This window comes from Myotis lucifugus, unplaced genomic scaffold (genome assembly GCF_000147115.1).
Source record: "Myotis lucifugus unplaced genomic scaffold, Myoluc2.0 scaffold_412, whole genome shotgun sequence".
NCBI lineage: Eukaryota > Metazoa > Chordata > Mammalia > Chiroptera > Vespertilionidae > Myotis > Myotis lucifugus.
This window is the reverse complement of record NW_005871460.1, coordinates 697817-718010: the sequence shown is the minus strand read 5'-3', so window position 1 is coordinate 718010 and position 20194 is coordinate 697817. Positions and strand designations below refer to the sequence as shown.

General features: G+C 44.3%; 1 protein-coding gene across 5 annotated transcripts in view; it reads left to right on the top strand.

The window, feature by feature from the left end:
* Nucleotides 1-20194, top strand: part of LOC106694406 (zinc finger protein 883-like) — a 120899-nt gene that overhangs the window by 3737 nt on the left and 96968 nt on the right. The window contains exons 1-2 of one of the 5 annotated variants that reach the window (XM_014467731.2): nucleotides 15170-15430; nucleotides 16302-16428. The exons of 3 other annotated variants lie outside the window; for them this stretch is intronic. In XM_014467731.2, the coding sequence (XP_014323217.1) occupies nucleotides 15254-15430; nucleotides 16302-16428 (304 nt within the window). In that variant the 5' untranslated portion in view covers nucleotides 15170-15253. Of the gene's footprint in view, nucleotides 1-15169; nucleotides 15431-15991; nucleotides 16429-20194 lie in introns of those variants that run through there. One more of the 5 variants, XM_023743773.1, reaches the window with a different exon arrangement.

Below are 20194 nucleotides of genomic sequence, written 5' to 3'. Positions count from 1 at the left end.
CGGTGGACTCAAGAGGTCCAGGTTCGATTCTGGTCAAGGGCATGTACCTTGGTTATGGGCACATACTCAGTATGGAGTGTACAGTTGGCAGCTGATGATGTTTCTCTCCTATCGATGTTTCTAACTCTCTATCCCTTTCCCTTCCTCTCCATAAAAAATCAATAAAATATATTATTAAAAAAAGATAGCTTTTGTTAATGGAGGTCTTTTGATTCCATTTCCAGATTTCCTATTCATATATTAGTAAAAGACCATTGGAGTTATTGGGATTGCATTTAATCTGTAGTTTTCCTTGTGTACGATAGCTATCTCCACCATATTTTATTTTCAGATCCTTGAACATAGGTTGTCTTTCAACTTATTTGTGTTTTCTTTCATTCCTTTCATCACTGTCTTATAGTACTCACTGTACAGATGTTTCACATTTGGGTTGAATTTATTTCTTTGGGTTTTATTGTGTTTTTTGTTTGTTTACATTTTATTTTGTTTTATTTCTTAAAGTATTACAAAGAGTATTACACATGTATCCTTCCCCCCACCCTTGACATCCCCCCGTCCTCCCCTAACCCCCAGTGTCTTGTGTCCACTGGTTATTCTTATATGCATGCATACAAGTCCTTCGGTTGATCTCTTACCCCCCCACAATCCTCCCCAGGCTTCCCACTGTAGTTTGACAGTCTATTCAATGCTTCTCTGCCTTTGCATCTATCTTTGTTCATCAGTTTATAATAGTTTTTATTATCCATAAATGAGTGAGATCATATGGTATTTTTCTCAGATTCCCAGGGGCCATAGCAGCCTTACCGGGGCCTTCCAACATCACCGGGGCCATCCCAACCTCACCGGGGCTGTCCCAGCCCCATGGGGGCCGTTTCAATCTCACAGGGGCCTTCTCAACTTCACCTGGGCCGTCTCAACCTCACTGGGGCCATCTCAACCTCACCAGGGCCATTCCAGTCTCACTGGGGCCGTTTCAAACTCACGGATGCTGTTTCACCCTCATCGGGGCCGTGTGAGCCACACTGTGGCCATTTCAATCTCACTGAGGCCGTTTGAGCCTCTCCGGGCCGTCTCACCCTCACCGGGCCGTCCCAACCTCACCGGGGCCATCCCAACCCCACAGGGGTCGATTCAGCCCCACCGGGGCCGCCTCAGCCTCACAGGGGTCGTCCCAGCCTCACGGGGGCAGGCTCAGCAACACGAAGTTTGGCGTTCTGTCTTGTTGGGCAGCTCCTTGCTAGAGAAAATCTCCAGGCGTTCTTGGTGGCTGAATATCTGGTATGCCTGCCTAGATTTCGCCCTCTACCAAGCGCACAGACTGCTTGTCCGCCTTCTCCCACCATCCCATGTGAGGCTGGATCTAGTGGACTTGCCTGTGGGTTTGCTGGTACAGCGGTACCACATCACCAGCCCAGCCATGTCCAGCTCCTGCTTCCTCCGAACCTGATTCTGCTTCTTGAGTGCGTCCCTTATGTATGCGAGGATTTGAAATCTGCAGTTTGTTGGGTTGGGCTGCAAAAGCACAGGAGGTTCTCTTTGTGCCACTGGCACAGTTAGGCCAATAGGATCAATGAGAACAGAAGCACAGTGGCTGATAGTGGTATCGCTGACCATTTAGTTTTATTTTTTATTTACAATATATTTTTATTGATTTCAGACAGCAAGAAAGAGGGAGAGAAAGATAGAAACATCAGTGATGAGAGAGAATCATTAATTGGCTGCCTTCTGCATTCCTCCCAGCTGGGACTGAGCCTGCAACCCGGTCATGTGCCCTTGACCTGAATCGAACCTGGGACCCTTCAGTCGACAAGCGGATGCTCTATCTACTGAGCCCAACTGGCTAGGGTTGACCCTCTTTTTAAAGAATATATTTTTATTAATTTCTGAGAGGAAGGGGGTGAGAGAGTGATAAAGAAACATTAATGATGAAAAAGTGTCACTGATCAGCTCCCTCCTGCATGCCCCCTTCTGGGGACTGAACCCACAACAAACTGGGCATGTGCCCTTGAGTGAAATGGAACCTTGGACCTTTTAGTCCTCAGGATCTACTGAACAAACCAGTTAGGGCTGATCCTTGCTTCCTTTATTTATTTATTTCCTTAGTTAGTTAGTTATTAACCCTTTTTTGAACTTACGTATCTTTATATGTGTTTGCTCAACCAGTTTTCTGTCATCCTTTCTATGCAGTTGTCCATATTTGGAATTCTGTATTACTGTTTGTCTTCATGGTACTATAATTCCCAATTCTTGTGGGATTTTTTTTCATGGATAGGTGTCTACTTACTCTGAGAAGGGGAAAGATTCTCTATCTCTGATTCTGCCATCTTGCTGATGTCACTCACAAAGGTTTTTTGCCTGTGATCCCATTTGTGGTTTGTTGTTCTACCACAGTGCTGTCCATACCTCGTTTTAGTTTTTCTTTTAAGATTTGCATCATTTATCTCATGTTGTGGCTCAACTTGGATTTAAGAGGCAAAATCTTTTGTGCATCACAGGAGAAACATGGATTTATCAATGACAGTGTAGACCCAGAGGCAGTCTTGCCTTGGTGAAAGACTTTCAGGGCAGTTTTCATGCCTGGGGTTTGTTACATTCATCACTAGGAAGCCATTTTGTTCAACAGTGTTTTGTTACCATTGCTCACTCCTCACCCAATTCTACTTCTTGCTTAATATTGACACTTTGCCTCTGACTCTGTTTTAATACTGAACATTCTACTTGGATTCCCAGCCCACGGATAACCTTAAACTCTTTAAATTTGCACCTCTGCCTCTATCACACATCTCGGCTTTACTCCACTGCAATTTTGTTGCATGGGTGCAGCAGAGTCTTAGAGTGCACATGTATTATATTGACACTGAACATCACGTGCTTTACTATGATTGATATTTTATGGGTTTGAGCACATTGAAATTATTTTACACAGACTCATATAGCCAGCATGAAATTTCCTAAAGGGAGCCATTTGTGGAATAATAACGAGCAGACCCTGCCTCCCTTTTTGTGCCAGCCTATGATTCCGTCGTCCCTTGGTAAGATTTTCCTCATCTAGTGACCTTTTGAGCCATGTTATATATAACAGCCATTTCATGACAGTCTGACTTACTTGTCTTGAAAATTATTCTATGGAATCATGTCCAGTTGTGACATAAACAATTGAGGTGAAGATATTCTGTTTTTATCAGGTCAACATGCACTTCACCTACTTTTCCTTTTGTTCAGGTTGCTGCTGTGGAGCAGAGAATGTGGAGGCAACGACTGAACAGAAGGTTTCAGTAAGGGTGTCACAGGCAAGGAATCCCGATTTAGCCTTGTCTTTCCAGAAGAGCCACCCCTGTGAGGTTGTCGACTAGTCTTGGGAAACATTTTCCACGTGATGGAGCTGCAGGGAACACAACACGGACAGATACTGTTGAGATGTGGGGCGTGTGCAAAACGATTTTATTTTCATGCAAAATTTCACCAGCAGCATATGAGAGAGAAGACATTCAATACAGGTGTGGACAGGATCTCACTTGCAAACTGCCGCAATTTCAATGTATCCGAGAATCATTTCTCCTGCAGGGAGGTTGGGCAGGATGTCCTTACTGGGTCAGGACATCTCCAGCTAAAGGCTACTCAGACCAGGGACAGTCCAACTGCAATTTTGACATCTGGGAATACATATCAAAGGAGAAAAAATTTTTACAGGAGAAAAAAATGTAAGAGAGACACTAGTTGCACCCACACGTTTATTCAGGAAAAAGGTGTCCATCTTGGAAGTCAGTGTTTTATGTCCTCTGAATGTGGCAAATATTTTACCAAATTGTCTAGCTTTCATTATCAACAAAGAGGTCACCCTGGAGAAAAGCCTTATAAGTGCAGTGAATGTGGGAACACTTATACCAGTAGCACTGAAATTTTTCGTCATCAGAGAGTCCACACTGGCAAAAGTCCTTATCACTGCAGTGAATGTGGGAAATATTTTACCTGGATCAGTGATCTTCATTGTCATCAGAGAGTTCACACTGGAGAAAACCCTTACAAATGCAGTGAATGTGAGAAATGTTTTTCCACTAGCAATGACCTTCTTCTTCATCAGAGATTTCATACTGGAGAAAAGCCTTATAAATGCAGTCAATGTGAAAAATCGTTTTCACGTAGAAGTCGTCTCCATGATCATCAGAGAGTTCACACTGGAGAAAAGCCTTATAAATGCACTGAATGTGAAAAATCTTTTAAATTCAGCCGTGGTCTCCGGTATCATCAGAGTGTTCACACTGGAGAAAAACCTTATAAATGCAGTGAATGTGAGAAATGTTTTTCCACTAGCAATGACCTTCTTCTTCATCAGAGATTTCATACTGGAGAAAAGCCTTATAAATGCAGTCAATGTGAAAAATCGTTTTCACGTAGAAGTCGTCTCCATGATCATCAGAGAGTTCACACTGGAGAAAAGCCTTATAAATGCACTGAATGTGAAAAATCTTTTAAATTCAACAGTGGTCTCCGGTATCATCGGAGTGTTCACACTGGAGAAAAGCCTTATCAATGTAATGAATGTGGAAAATCTTTTACCCAGAGCAGTGCCCTTCGTCATCATCAGACAGTTCATACAGAAGAAAAGCCTTATAAATGCAGTGAATGTGGGAAATGTTTTAAAAGTAGAAAAGGTTCCCAATATCATCAGAGAATTCACACTGGAGAAAAGCCTTATCAATGCAATGAATGTGGGAAAACTTTTAAAGGTCCCAGTGGTCTCCAATATCATCAGAGAGTTCACAATGGGGAAAAGCCATTATGAGTGCAATTAATTGGAGGTATCTCTCAGCCAAATTTCTAAATTCGCTCTCCGCACATATGAGTCCAAATGTGAGAAATTTCTTAGATGTGTAGGAAATGTAGTTTCTTAGTTAGGACTTAACATTAGTACAAGAAAATATGTGAATCCTCATTTTTCAGAATTGTATCTCATACATTTAATCACCTACATTATGCAAACTTCCGATTAGTGTTTTAGTTATTGTCTTTGTTTTATGTTGGATCACTCTGTAATTATGTTGCACTTGCTAACATACAGAGATGTCCTGCCAGATCTATGCCCCTTCTTATTTCTGTTGTTGATGGTATTTCACCAGAACCACCTATAAGGTCCCTACAAATGCCATCAATCTCCATCCTCATGTGCCCAGCAAAGCTAACTCTGCTGACTTTTTTGTTGAAGAAAATGAAGAATACCTGATCCCATAGTTCTTTCTTGTTTCCCTGTTATGCGTTGCCACCTAGGACTTATTACTCTTGGCCCCAGTATACATGTTGCAGAGGGAATGCTTTCCCTGAATGCCAGTGATGAATTTATTGAGTGCCTGAGTCATCAGTGGAAGCACTGCCAGTCTCATGTCTCTTTGGTTTGTACTGGTGGACTTTGATCCAAATCAAGAAAGATGGCGCCATTACAATGCAGAAGCATATGAAGATGATGACCATCATCCTAGGGGTGGTGTTCAGTGTCAGACCTCTTAATGGGGCCAGTGAATAACACTCACTGCTGGCATTTTATATACAGTAGTGAATGAGTGAAGGACTGTAACCTTAATATGCTCACTACTTGGTTTGGTTTGTGTTTTAATATTCAAGTATAGTAATGTTTTAAAAAGTTCAATGAAGAATAAACACAAATGCTCAAATATAAAAGCTCTGAAAAAAATATATACATATATTTTATTGATTTTACAAAGAGGATGTGAAATGGGTAGAGAGTTAGAAACATCGCTCAGTCCATCAGCTGCCTCCTGCACCTTCCCTACTGGAGATGTGCCTGCAGCCAAGGTACATGCCCTTGAGCAGAATCGAATCTGGGACCCTTTGGTCCACAGGCCAGCACTGTATACCCTGAGCCAAACTAGTTAGGGCTCTGATAGATATTCTTATCATTGATATATCACCATCAGTTTGTCCATTTAAATATTTGTTTATTTCCTAAAAAGTCTCGTACAAACATTTCTGTGTAATTTTACATATATGTGTGTGTGTGTGTGTGTTATTTACCTTTGTCAGAAATTCAGTGCATAGTCTGGGTTTTTGAGTAGATGAATGTTTAAATTTACAGACATTAGCAAATTGTGATCTAACCAGAATATACCACCAGGGCCTGGCTTGTGGGCTAGATCCACAGAAGTGGGTGTGCATGGGGGGGCTCTTTCATCAATGTTTCTCTCCCTCACCCTTCTCTCTAAAAATTACTAAGCTATTCTTTAAAAATAGAAAATAAACTTTAACTGATTGTAGTTTTTTACATTTTTCAGCAGTGTGTTAGGGATTCACATTCTCCACATCCTAGAGAATAATTTGTTCAGTCAAGAATTGATTTAAACTTTAAAAAAAAAAATGTATATATATATATATATATATATATATATATATATATATATATATATATATACACACACATATTATTGATTTTTTTACAGAGAGGAAGGGAGAGGGATAGAGAGCTAGAAACATCAATCAGCTGCTTCCTGCACACCCCACACTGGGAATGTGACCGCAACCAAGGTATATTCCCTTGACTGGAATCTGATACCCTTCAGTCCACAGGCCGACGCTCTATCCACTGAGCCAAATCTGTAAGGGCTACACTTTTTTTTTTGAGATGTTTGTTGTGCTGCTTCACTGTTTGTATATTTTCTAGGAATTTATGCTGAGCCTTCTCTCAAACGTGTGTTTCCTGAGCATGTATCTTTCTTAAAACATCATATGCTCTGCCTGATGTGCTATGAGTTTAGGCAGTTTTCTTTAACAAAAGAATTGTGGAACAACAAAGATGGATGTTGGCATTTCACTCATTTAGTGCATTTTTACTATAAAAAATAAACATTTTTTGTATTGGAGTAATATGTTTTAATATTTTTTTCCTTAAAAAATATTTTAATTGCTCTAGCTGGTTTGGCTCAGTGAATAGAGCATAAGCCTTCGGACTGAAAGGTCCAGGTGAGTTTCTAGTCAAGGTCAGGTGCCCTGGTTGCGTGCTCAATCCGCAGTGTTGGGACTGCAGGAGGCAGCCGATCAATCATTCTCTCTCATCATTGATGTTTCTCTCTCTCTACCTCTCCCTTCCTCTGTGAAATCAATAAAAATATATTTTAAAATATTTTAATTTATTCTACTAAATTAATACATATATTTAATTGATTTTAAAAATAGTTTTATTGATTTCATAAACCAATGGTCAGTAAACTGCGGCTCACGAGACACATGCGGCTCTTTGGCCCCTTGAGTGTGGCTCTTCCACAAAATACCACGTGTGGGCGCGCACATACAGTGCGATTGAAACTTTCTGGCCCATGGGCAGAAGTTGGTTTTCGGCCTGGGCGAGTCTGTTTTGAACAAGTACTGTTGATATTTGTCTCTGTTGACTACTGAATTTGCCAACCATTGTACGTAGACCAAGGAAGATGGAGAGAGCGAGAGAAACGATGATAGCCAGGTGAAGGGGGCTCAGTCTACCTATGAACCGGGAGGTCACAGTTCCATTGCCCCTCAGGGCACATGCGTGGGCCCCCTGCTAGATCACCAGGTGGGGCTTGCAGGAGGCCACTTATCACTGATTCTCATCATTGATGTTTCTATCTTTCTGACTCTCTCTCTTCCTCTATGAAATCAATTAAAAATTAAAGAAAATTGAGTCCCTTATCTTAAAAAAGAAAAACAACATTAATGATGAGAGGGAATCATTGATCGCTGCTTCCTCCACACCCTGCTGGGGTTGGAGCCTTCAATCCGGGCATGTTCTCTGACTGGGAATCTAACCAAGGACCTCTTTTTGCACAGGTTTAAGCTCAAGCACTGACCCATGCCAGCGCGGTGATTCATTACTTTTTAAATGCTATGCCCTGTGCAATGAACACTTTTAATTTTAACCTGCACTACTAACATTCTCCATTGCTTTCAGAACACCAGTCATCTGATCCTGCACTAAGCCCTTGATTTGTCATCTTCTGCATTGTCCTTGTCTCCTGTCATGGGGATTCTTGGGTTGGAACAGTTCTCTCAGGAAGGCCAGAGGACATTTGGTTGGGCAGGTGATTTAGAGTCCCGAAGCCAATGCAGTGGGAAATGGGGGGCAGTGATCAGACTCCCTATGCCGTGGATCCAGGCATCCTAGATTTGAATTTCAGATTCTCTATTATCACTGGGACTTGCAGTGAAATAACCCCTTCTGCTGATCTAAGTCAGTTTCCTTTTGTGAAAAACAACATGCCGGAGCTATTGGAGAAGGTCCAGTTGTAAGGTGTTCACTTGTGTAACGCAGCTGTGCCTGCAGCCTGCCTTGGCTCTAGCAACTCCATCCTCTCCCTGCAGAGACCTTCCCAGGCAGGCACTCCTCACTCCCCCATGCCCGCAAGCACCTTTGTCTTTGGGTGCATTTTAGTGAGAAATGGGACCTATAAGAAGCCGCTGACTCTGCTGCAGGGAGGCAGGTGCTGTGGGCACTCAGGTCTCATTGTGGTGCGTCCCATACCAAATTGCTGAATACGTTCAGTATCAGAAATGAAGTCAGCTCCCCAAGTTTACACCACAGACAAGTGTCAGATTCAAGGAGCTGGATTTTATCTATTATTTTCTCCAGCGTCAGACACAGTCTGTACCTCAGATGTTTCGCCCTCACTGGAGCAGTTATGCGATTCCTTCCATTCCCTGTACATCTCAGAGCACTTGCCCTTGGCCTCCCTGTGTTCAGGGAAACGCCATCATTTCTCAGTGCAGTGGTTTCTCCAGGGGAACCTTCTTTCAGAGTGACCTGCTGTTTGCCTCCCCTTTGATCCCAGCACGGACTATGACCCTCAGGAGACCTCGGTAGTTAGGGCTGGGTCTCTGCACTTGTGCCCACATGTTGGGTGTCATGCTGCCATTCTCTTTACTGGGGTGAATTTCATGCTTCAGTTTGACCCTTCATATGTGACACTGACACTCACCCTTCAGGAGAGGATACGATTTGACATGAATTTTGGGACCTAATATTCGAAAGTGATGCTTGAGTCCTACATAACCTTGGTCTCAGTTGACGGGTGCTCACCTCTTATTCATGCATAGTGCCCACTGCCATGTGATCCTGTGCTATATATCCCCCCTTGCTGAGACAGTGTCTCTCACCTTGCTTCCCCTGCAGCCCGGATCATGTTCTGGAGCCTTGTTCTCCTTCCCAGCCTCCTTTGTCTACACCCTGGGTCATTAGGTTGGAACAGAGTCCCTTTAAGTACAAGCCCTCACCACAGTGCACAGCACACTGGGCCATAACTGAGGTCCTTACTGTTCTTTTCCTGACAATCTACGCTGACTGACTCTCCACACACAACATTTTTTGACTGTAGATTAAGTTGGCTTTTCAGATGATGGTGTTTGCCATTTCGGACTCGTTTTTGAGTCATTTCCATATACTAAGCATGTCAAGCTCAAAGGCTAACATGAGCCATATAAACAAGGTTTAAGTTTATGTGAGCTGCAAAACAAAAAACAAGAAAAAACAAACAAACAAACAAAAAAACCACAAAATCAAACTTGAATTTTATAGAAATGTAGGTTTATTTCGATAGGTTGAATACAAAGGACTGATTAAAATTCTGATGGGCATTCACGCTTAGCGTCATATAGTGTAATGGGTATAGATATGTAACCTTTAACTGACGTAAAGAAAATTTTGTAACTTGTTTGTATTCTTTGTATCTTGATGTCACTCTGTACTGCGGGAACTTGGACACGCTCCAGCCAAGCGTTACACCTGTTTCTACTAAACTCTCAAAGAGTAGGTAGTTTCCACTGGATTGTTCAAAGAATGGGTTGTGGTTAAAAAGCTCCAGCCAGGTGTGACACCCTACTGGCTGCTGTCGAGTTTGTGACACCCTTGAAAAAGGCCATTAGAGAAAGGCTCGGGGCTGCAGCAGGATGGGCCTCCCTGTGTGGAGGCACCTGTTGCAGACGCTGGCCAGTTTTCAATAAATCCTCGCTTGCTGCTAAGACCTAATTGGAGTTGGTGGTCTTACTCTCTCGAACATTGGTCCATAACAAAATGAGTGATCGTTACTGAATATTTATTGTGGGCCCCCTGCAGCCTGGGGGACCTACCTTTGACAGGCTTGATTATACAGTAGGTATACATTTTAATAAGTTTTTTATTGTTTTCCCCTGTTAATCTGTGTGATATCCATTTAATTTTTTATTTTATTTTTTAAAAAATATATTTCTATTGATCTCAGAGAGACAGGGAGAGTGAGAGACAGAAACATCACTGATGGCTGAGAATCATTTCTGGGCTACCTCCTGTGGGCCCCACACTGGGGATCAAGCCCACAACCCGGGCATGTGCCCCTAACTGGAATTGAACCAGGAACCCTTCAGTCCACAGGCCGACACTCTATCCACTAAGCCAAATCAGCTAAGGCTATCCATTTAATTTGTAGATTAACCAAAGAACCTAGAAAAGAAGGGAAAATTATTTTGCCTCTACAATGTCATTTCCCTCATCTTCTTTCACAATCACTCCCTTAACTCCACAAAATAAAGGAATACTGTTAAGTTTTGAGCGGTCATACAGCCTGTGAAAGAATTCACAACTAAAAGCAATGCAGAGAGGAAGTTTATTTTATTTTCCAAGAGAGGAAAAGGCCAAGTATTGATAGTCAATTCAGGGCAGGGAAGAAATGGTGGCTTCTGCTTTTCAGCAGTGCCTCTCACTAAAGGACACTGAATGGAGGGGCCTTGGCCTGAGCTGAAGTTGTGTAGATAAGAGGGGCTGTTCTTTTTTTTTTTTTAATATATTTTATTGATTTTTTACAGAGAAGAAGGGAGAGGGACAGAGAGTTAGAAACATCGATGAGAGAGAAACATCGATCAGCTGCCTCCTGCACGCCCCCCACTGGGGATGTGCCCGCAACCAGGGTACATGCCCTTGACCGGAATCGAACCCGGGACCCTTGAGTCCGCAGGCCGACGCTCTATCCACTGAGCCAAACCGGTTCGGCATGAGAGGGGCTGTTCTTAAAAGTTACAGTTTGTTTGGTTTCCAGGAGACAGTCTGGCAGATGTTCTAGGGAGGTGTCTTATCAGTTTCTTTCCCAGCCTATAAAATATGACTAGAGAAAAAGTTGTGAAGAGTTCAAAAGAGGCTTGTTTGAAGGGGTGGAGTGAAGGAAACTCTACTAACTAGAGACTCCTTGGTTTGAGTTATCCCTGAGGTGTAACAACAGCAGGAAGGAGGGGTATGTAAGGATTTAGCCTTAAAAGTAGCTTATCTTGTTCTGCAGTTTGAACAGAGGAGCTCTTTGAATTAGAGGAGCCAGTAATTTGGGGGTTTAATTAGCAAGTGCTTCTCATAAATTGTGGAAGGTCACAGAAAAGAAACAGAAAGACCTCCTTCTTGTCCTTACAAATACCTTGACCACTTTTAGAACTTAAGGCTTTATTGACCTGAAGAGTGATTACTTCTAGGAGACCAAATAAAGGGGCACCAGCAGTACTGGGGGCATTGTGTTCAGGAGGATGTCAGCAATGGGTCCCAAAGGAAATACACCAGTAAGTGATTTTTCTCCTGACCCCATAGGTTTTAAAACCACAGTATGGACAAAAATGATGGTACATAGTAAACATAGCAAGCTCAGGTAGCCTGGCATTGCACGGTGAATCCTACAAACTCAGGCCAAAAGTAACCACCTGTTTAGCTGGACAAGTGGAATGAAAAGTTAACTAGAAGAGGACGTTCTGCCAGGAAAAGGCAGGGGCCTGCAAGCGGGCCACGTCAGAACAAAGTCTTGCACGCAAGACTTTTTGTTCAGAGGCAGAACTTTCCTTGAGGTGATAAATAGTCCATGAGGGCATGGAAAGTTCAAGGGAGGGTGCACTGCTGCAGGTGGAAAGGGTCTTTGTATAACATAGGAAATTAATAGTGTAATGTATAACTTTGCTGTGATGGTCTCATAAGCATGCCTGTCAGTCATTGTCACTTGCTGTACTCCATTGTTATTTGCTGTACTCCCCAAATAAAAGCCATGAGAGCTTTGGGGGCTTGGCTATTCGCCTGAGCGAGCGGTAGCCCTCTGCTTCTCTAAACTCAATCCTGCACGCCGAGCTCATCTCAGCGTCACCGTTCACAAAGAACATCAACACCTGTTAAAAAGAATTCTTGTGAGTTTATTTGAGCCAAACTGTCGACATGCCGGGAACCAGAACCTCAACGAATTGAGATAATGCTCTGGAGAATGGCGGGATTACAATTGTATTTATACATTGCAATCAAAGGAGGGACATAGGTGAGTTACATGAAATTCATTGGTCATAGATGAAGGATGAGGGATAAAGCAAAGCGGGGAAACCCCTGGGATTGGATAAAAATAAAATGATGGACACACACTGAGGTGGGTACAGGAACATGAACATGATAAACAAACGAATCTGCTGCATCTGTCCTGGGCCCAGCACACCTGGCTGTGCCCCAGGGGCTCCATAAAAAGGGGAGTCACAAGTTACCCAGACATTTCAAGGATATGTTATCATAGATGCAAAAAGACAGATAGGCTCAGTTATGGTAAAGGTTGACCTTGTCAGTGAAGATACTGGCCTAGGACATAACTGCCCACCATAACTGCTTTTGTTAAAGTTTAATTTCAGCCAAAGCCGGTTTGGCTCAGTGGATAGAGCGTCGGATTCCGGTCAAGGGCATGTTCCTGGGATGCGGGCACATCCCCTGTGGGAGATGTGCAGGAGGCAGCTGATCGACGTTTCTGACTATCTCTCTCCCTTCCTCTCTGTAAAAAATCAATAAAATATATTTTTTTTAAAAAAAGTTTAATTTCAGACCATCCTTTGTGGTTATTTTAGGTCTTTGAGTCTGCAAAACTGCTATGCAGGCCTCCCCTGAGCTTGTCAGGTCAGCATGTGGCCCCTTTCGTCCACACACCTATGATGGTTTGAAGTTAAAACTTTCTTTTTTTAAAAAAAAAACGATTTATTTTATTGATTTTTTACAGAGAGGAAGGGAGAGAGATAGAGAGCCAGAAACATCGATGAGAAAGAAACATCCATCAGCTGCCTCCTGCACATCTCCCACTGGGGATGTGCCCGCAACCAAGGTACATGCCCTTGACCGTAATCGAACCTGGGACCCTTCAGTCCGCAGGCCGACGCTCTATCCACTGAGCCAAACCGGTTTTGGCTGAAGTTAAAACTTCCTAAGGAAAATCGAGTAACGGGTAGTTATGCCGTAGCCTCCTTTTTTTTTTTTTTTTTTTGCAAAGGTCAATCTTGAGATTATTGTATTTTTGCATCTAGAATACATACCTTTGGATTTTCAGGGAAATTTCCTTTTTTACAGACTCCTAAGGGCACAATCTCGAAACACAGAAAACCTCAGGGTGCAGTTATTATTATTGTTGTGTCAAATATTAACTGTTAACTATTGAAGAACATTTTAAAAAGAAGTTTTTGTCTATTTTTTTTTTTACTTTTTATTTAATCCCAGAGATTTCCCTTTTCATTCCCCCACTCTAATTTATCACCAGTGAAGTTCATCTAACTCCCTTATGTCTTCTCCTTTTAGTAGAATGTATAAGAAAGGTGCAAAACTGTCGTTCTCTAGAGCATTACTCAACCTTTTGTTATTTTGATCCTGGAAAATGTCTCCGAGTTGGGTCAAATAAACTTAGAAAAAGTTTCTACAGGTTTGGACATTTCTTACAACATCACCAAAAGCAATCCACTCATGTGAAGCAGGAGAATGTTACATGGAGGGGTATCAGCATTTCCAGGGACTCAACTGATGGAAGACAGATATATAAACACAAATTTAGAGCAGACCCAGGACCCAGCAAGCTACAGCTTTCCGGTTGCTTCCAGAGAACAGAAGAAAATGCTCCAGGCTCAGGTGACTTTGTTATTATTGTGTGCGTGCGTGTGTGCCTGCATGCCTGTGTTTATAATCCTTACCCGAGGACATTTCTTTTTACCCTTCCCCACTTTCCCTCTAAGATTCTGCAGTAATTCCATGATTCCATGTCTCTGAATCTACTCCACTCATCAGTTTTTTTGTTAATTAGATTCCAAATATGAGTGAGATCAAGTGACACTGTCTTTCTCTGACTGACTTATTTCACTTAGCATGATGCTCTCAAGGTCCCTCCATGCTGTGTGAAAGGGTAAGAGATTCTTCATTTTTACTGCTGCATAGTATTCCATGGTATAAATGTAAAACAGTTTTTTATCCACTATTCTACTGATGGATACTTGGGCAGTTTCCAGATTTTTGCTACTGTAAATTGTGCTGCTATGAACAGAGGGGTGCATACATTCTATCTGATAGTTTCAAGTTTCTTAGGATATATGCCTAGGAATAGAATCACTGAAATAAATGGCAGTTCTATATTAGAATTTTTGCAAAAATTCCAAACTGATTTCCATAAAAGCTGTACCAGTTTGCATTCCCACCAGGGGTGTACTAGGGTTCCTTTTTTTCACATCCTCCACAGCACTTGTCCTTGGTTGATTTGTTGACAGCCATTCTGACAGTTGTGAGGTGGTATCTAATTGTTGCTTTAATTTGCATCTCTCTGATGATCAGTCACTTTGAGCACTTTTCACATGTCTCTTGGCCATCTTATCCACACAGCAGCCCAGGCAGAGCTGACCTTTTGGACGGCATCAGAAGCAGATGCTCTTAAGTATGAGTGTCTGTTTTGTGACATAAACTTTGTATAATGAATTCAATGGAGGCAGTTTGGATCGAGTCAGAGACTTCAGCAACCTCCCCCAGCTACATTTGGCCTGAAGGAGACAGGAGCCAAAAGTCCTGAATGAAGAAACAATGCCTGCCATTCAGAAAGAGCAGGTCCTGTAAGAAAGATGTTCAAAACCAGCCCCGCAGGTGCTGGAGAAACAAACTTACCCCGGACATCACCTCGATGAAGGCACTAGAGGACCCTTAGTGTACTTGGTGTGTTCTTGGGCTATTTGCGCCTAAATCCAGTCCTGGAGTCAACTGAGAAATACTGGATCCCGGCTTTGGAGCGGAGAAACTACATTACCCACAAGACCAAGCGTGGAATGCCACCAGGCTGAGCCAATGGGGGCTCAGAGAAGCCATTTCCGTTTGATCGCTTCTGTAGGGCGGGACCGGTAGTCCTCTTATCGGGTTTCGTCTTTTTACGTTTTGGTCTAAGGCGGTCGGGAGTTCTTGGGCTCAGAGTCCCGTGGGGAAGGCCCGAGAGTGGTGCTCCTAGCCTCACAGCCCATGGTCGGAGCCTCCAGTGGTGCTCACAGCTCACACTTGGGATTGAATCTCGGAGTCACCGCCCGGACCCACGCCAGGGCCGGGACAGGGACCGCCATTCCTGCAGCGGCTTCTACTCTCGCTCGGCTCAGCCCACAGAGGGCAATGGCGGCGCCCCCGCTGAGAAGACGGGCTGAGGTGAGTTCAGTCCCCCAGGCCCTCACCGCCTCCTCACACAGACACCACAGCCTGGGAGGGCGCCTGTCCCGTCCTGCAGCTCAGTCCCGCGTGGGGGACCGTGAGGAAGGTGGAGGGGAGAGAGGAGTGTTGTGGCTTCTGAGGGCACAGCAAGTGCAGGGCAGAGAGGACCGGGGTGACTTGATTCTGAAGGTCCCTGAGGATGTGGCTGTGAGTATTGACGGAAAGAGCAGAGGCTGCAGGGAGGACGGCACAGACTCATTCGGGGCTTTCCCGGCTGTGGGTCCATCAGGGCCTGGGGTGGTCCTGGATCCGGCTGGACTACAAGCTCTCTACACGCTATATGCCAAGTCATGGGTGAGTCCAGCGAGATCCAGCGGTATTGGAGCAGGAAGGGGGCAGAGCTGAGGGAGTGAACCTGGGGTCTGAACATGGGAAGGGGATGAACATTACCCAGTGGTGTGCACATCTGGAGGAAGTGTGAGCTGATGGTCCCCAGGACCTGCTGTGGGGACTTAACGGTGAAGTATAAACCAACTCTTGGCTTTGTCTTGGAGGCAGGATCTAGGAGACTGCAGTGGTGTTGCTGGCAGGAAGGCTGGGGCCCTGCAGGCATCGCCCAGACCTTAAATGGCATTGCTCTCTACCCTCCCCTCCCCCAATCCTTCCCACCCAACCCAGCTGCTCTGCTGAGGGCCATCACAGTGAGTAATGGGACTGTGATGAGAGAGCAGCCTGCACTGGCATTAGGGCCTGGTGTCCACACTAACCAGGGTCCCTGGAGGAGGTTGAGGGGGGGAAGGTGTGTAAGGTGTAGGATTACTGGTTCTCAGAAAGGCAGGTCTGGTTACAATTGTCTCCATTCTGACAGGTTGGTGTGACCTTTGAGGACATTGCCCTGTACTTCTCCAGGGAGGAATGGAGCCTCCTTGATGAGGGTCAGAGACAGCTGTACCTGAATGTGATGCTGGAGAACTTTGAACTTACATCCTCACTGGGTAAGACCCTCACTCTCACCAGTGACCTGGACTTACTTGGCTTTGCGATTTTTCAGAGCCCATCCCCCAGGGTGTGCTCTGTCCCCCCAGGTAGACTGTGGTACTGCTTGATTTTCCAGTTTCCTGGGCAGTTGCTCTCCTGTGGAAGGGTTGGTTCCACTGCTCCCTTCTATTCCTGAAGTCCCAATACTCCCCACTGCACTAAATTTACAGGGAAGGACTTGTGGTTGGCTGTGTTGCAGGAAGCTTAAAGGATTCCATCTTAATTAGTGAGGAAAGCATTTTCTATATTCCTATTGGTAATCCTATATAATAAAGGGGTAATATGCATATTGACCATCACTCCAACACACAAGATGGCCTGCAGGGAGGGCAGTTGTGGGCGATCAGGCCTGCAGGGGAGGGCAGTTAGGGGTGACCAGGCCAGCAGGGGAGGGAAGTTGGGGCACCAGGCCTGCAGGCGAGGGCAGATGGGTAGATAAGGCCTGCAGGCGAGGGCAGTTAAGGGGAACAGGCCTGCAGGCGAGGGAAGTTGTGGGCAATCAGGCCTGAAGGGGAGGGCAGTTAGGGGGACCAGGCCTGCAGGGGAGGGCAGTTGGGTGGGCCAGGCCAGCAGGAGAGGGCAGTTGGGAGGGACAAGGCCTGCAGGGGAGGGCAGTTGCGGGGGGGGGGGGGGCGGGGGCCAGGCCAGCAGGGGAGGGCTGTTGAGGGGCGGGAACCAGGCCTGTAGGGGAAGGCAGTTAGGGGGGACCAGGCCTGCAGGTGAGGGCAGTTGGTGGAGACCAGGCCTGCAGGGAGGGCAGTTGGGAGCGACCCAGCTGGCGAGAAATTGCAGTTAGGGGTGGCTTGGCTGGCAGGGAAGGGCAGTTAGGGCAACCAAGCCTGCAGGGGAGGGCTGTTAGGGGATTCAGCTGGCAGGGGAGCAGTTAGCAATGATCAGGATGGCGGGAGAGTGGTTTGCTGGTGATCAGGCTGGCAGGACGAAGCAGTTAGGGGCAATCAGGCAGGCAGGCAGACGAGCAGTTAGGAGCCAGCCGTCCTGGATTGTGAGAGGGGTCCTAGCTTGGAGAGGATGCACGCTGGGCTGAGAAGCACACACCCCCACCCCCACATGAATTTCATGCATCGGGCCTCTAGTGTGTATATATTTTTGAAAAACTGTCTCTACATCCTTATCCTATTTATTAACTGTATTTTTTATCCTTATTTTTTTATTTTTTATTTTTCATTAATTAAATCGTTATTGTTCAGATTTTTACATTTGTTCCTTTTTTTCCCCCCAAAGCTCCCCTCCACCCAGTTCCCACCCCACCCTCCTCCCTCATTCCCCACCAACTGTCCTCATCTATAGGTGCACGATTTTTGTCCAGTCTCTTCCCGTATCCCCCTCACCCCTTTCCCCCCCAAGAATAGTCAGTACACTCCCTTTCTATGCCCCTGATATTTATAATCACCAGTTCATTCTGTTCATCAGATTATTCACTTGATTTTCAGATTCACTTGTTGATAGATGTGTATTTGTTGTTCATAATTTGTATCTTCACCTTTTTCTTCTTATTCCTGTTCTTAAAGTATACCTTTCAGCATTTCATCTAATAGTGGTTTGGTGGTGATGAACTCCTTTGGCTTTTTCTTATCTGTGATGCTCTTTATCTGACCTTCAATTCTGAATGATAGCTTTGCTGAGTAAAGTAATCTTGGTTGTAGATTCTTGGCATTCATCACTTTGAATATTTCTTGCCACTCCCTTCTGGCCTCCAAAATTTCTGTTGAGAAGTCAGGTGACAGTCCTATGGGTACTCCCTTGTAGGTAACTGACTTTCTTTCTCTTGCTGCTTTTAGGTTCTCTCTTTGTCTTTTGCTCTTTGCATTTTAATTATGATGTGTCTTGGTGTGGTCCTCTTTGGATTCCTTTCAGTCCGCAGGCCGACGCTCTATCCACTGAACCAAACCAGTCAGGGCAATAGTTCGTTTTCGACACTTCACTCCTGTCTCTAATCACTTTTTTTCAATGTTTTCCAAGTCAACTCTAAGGTCAATAAATTTCTGCTTCCAAATTGAGCTACTCTGAAATTCAATCAACTGCATTTCAAAGTCAGCCATGTCTATCTATGAAAATATTTGTAAGTTTAGTTCCTCCAGTTTTATGCTGTCTGGAAATCTCATGAATTTTGCTGTCTCTTCCAGTTCTCTGAATTTCGCAAATCTTGAGAAGAACTGCTCGATGCTTGACTCAATGATGTTTAAAAACAGCTTTTGAAGATTTTGACAGTCCGTTCTGTCATCTTTTGGAAGGTTTTTGATGTGCTTCTTGAGTTTTGGGAAATATCTAAATATCTCACCATCCACATCCCTTTTTTTTTTTTAAGTTTTATTTTTAAGTATTTATTTTATTGATTTTTTACAGAGTGGAAGTGAGAGGGATAGAGAGTTAGAAACATCGATGAGAAAGATGGATCAGTTGCCACCTGCACGCTCCCCACTGGAAATGTGCCCGGTCAAGGGCAACCAAGGTACATGGCCTTGATCGGAATCGAACCTGGGACCCTTGAGTCTGCAGGCCGACCCTCTATCCACTGATCCAAACCAGTTCGGCCATTCACACCCCTTTTAAAAACTTCCAGTTTCGCCCTAACCGGTTTGGCTCAGTGGATAGAGCGTCGGTTTGCAGACTCAAGGATCCCAGTTTCGATTCCAGGCAAGGGCATGTACCTTGGTTGCGGGCACATCCCCAGCAGGGGGTGTGCAGCAGGCAGCTGATCAATGTTTCTAACTTCTCTATCACTCACCCTTCCTCTCTGTAAAAAATCAGTAAAATATATATTTAAAAAACAAAACAAAAAAAACTTCCAGTTCCTTTTCAAAAGCCTTGATGTAACCAAACATAACTTCAAGTGTCTTGCCAGTTTTTTGTAATTTAACATTTAAGTTATTTAAATGTTCACAAAAATTGCTGAAACCGGTTTGGCTCAGTGGAGAGAGCGTCGGCCTGTGGACTGAAAGGTCCCAGGTTCGATTCCGGTCAAGGGCATGTACCTGGGTTGCGGGCACATCCCCAGTGGGAGATGTGCAGGAGGCAGCTGATCGATGCTTCTCTCTCATCGATGTTTCTGACTCTCTATCTCTCTCCCTTCCTCTCTGTAAAAAATCAATAAAATATATTTTGAAAAAAAATGTTCACAAAAATTATAAATGGAAGATTATAAGAGAGGGTTTCTTGTGCCAGCAAAAGTTACTGGCGTGCCATGTTTGGCATGCATGCCAGGGGTTGCCCACCCCTGTACTAGTTCTTGAGTCGATGTTCAATCAGTGACACATACCGGGCAGCATTTGTTTATTGATTTTAGAGACAGGAAGGGAGAGAGCGAAACAAAGAGAGTGAGGCATTGATGTGCTGTTGTACCCATCTGTGCATTCATTGGTTGTCCCCTACATGTGTCCTGATGGGGGATCACACCCATAACTTTGGGGTATCAGGACCACACACTCAACAACTGAACCACCTGGACAGGATTGTGAGCTTGTTTATTAATTTCAGGAGCTCATAGTGGGATCTTGAGAAATTTCTCTATCGAGGGTCATTTCGTCTCCTAACAGCCACATCTCTCATATACTTTTAAAAAAAAATATGCCCTTTAGGTATTCCTTTCTTTTGTCTTGTCTCTCTTTTATTTAGGTGCGTTCACACATTTATGGGTTCCTTACCTTAGAGACCTTCGGATTATTTTTCCTGTGGGGGGTCTAGTTTCTTGAGGTGGCATGTTAG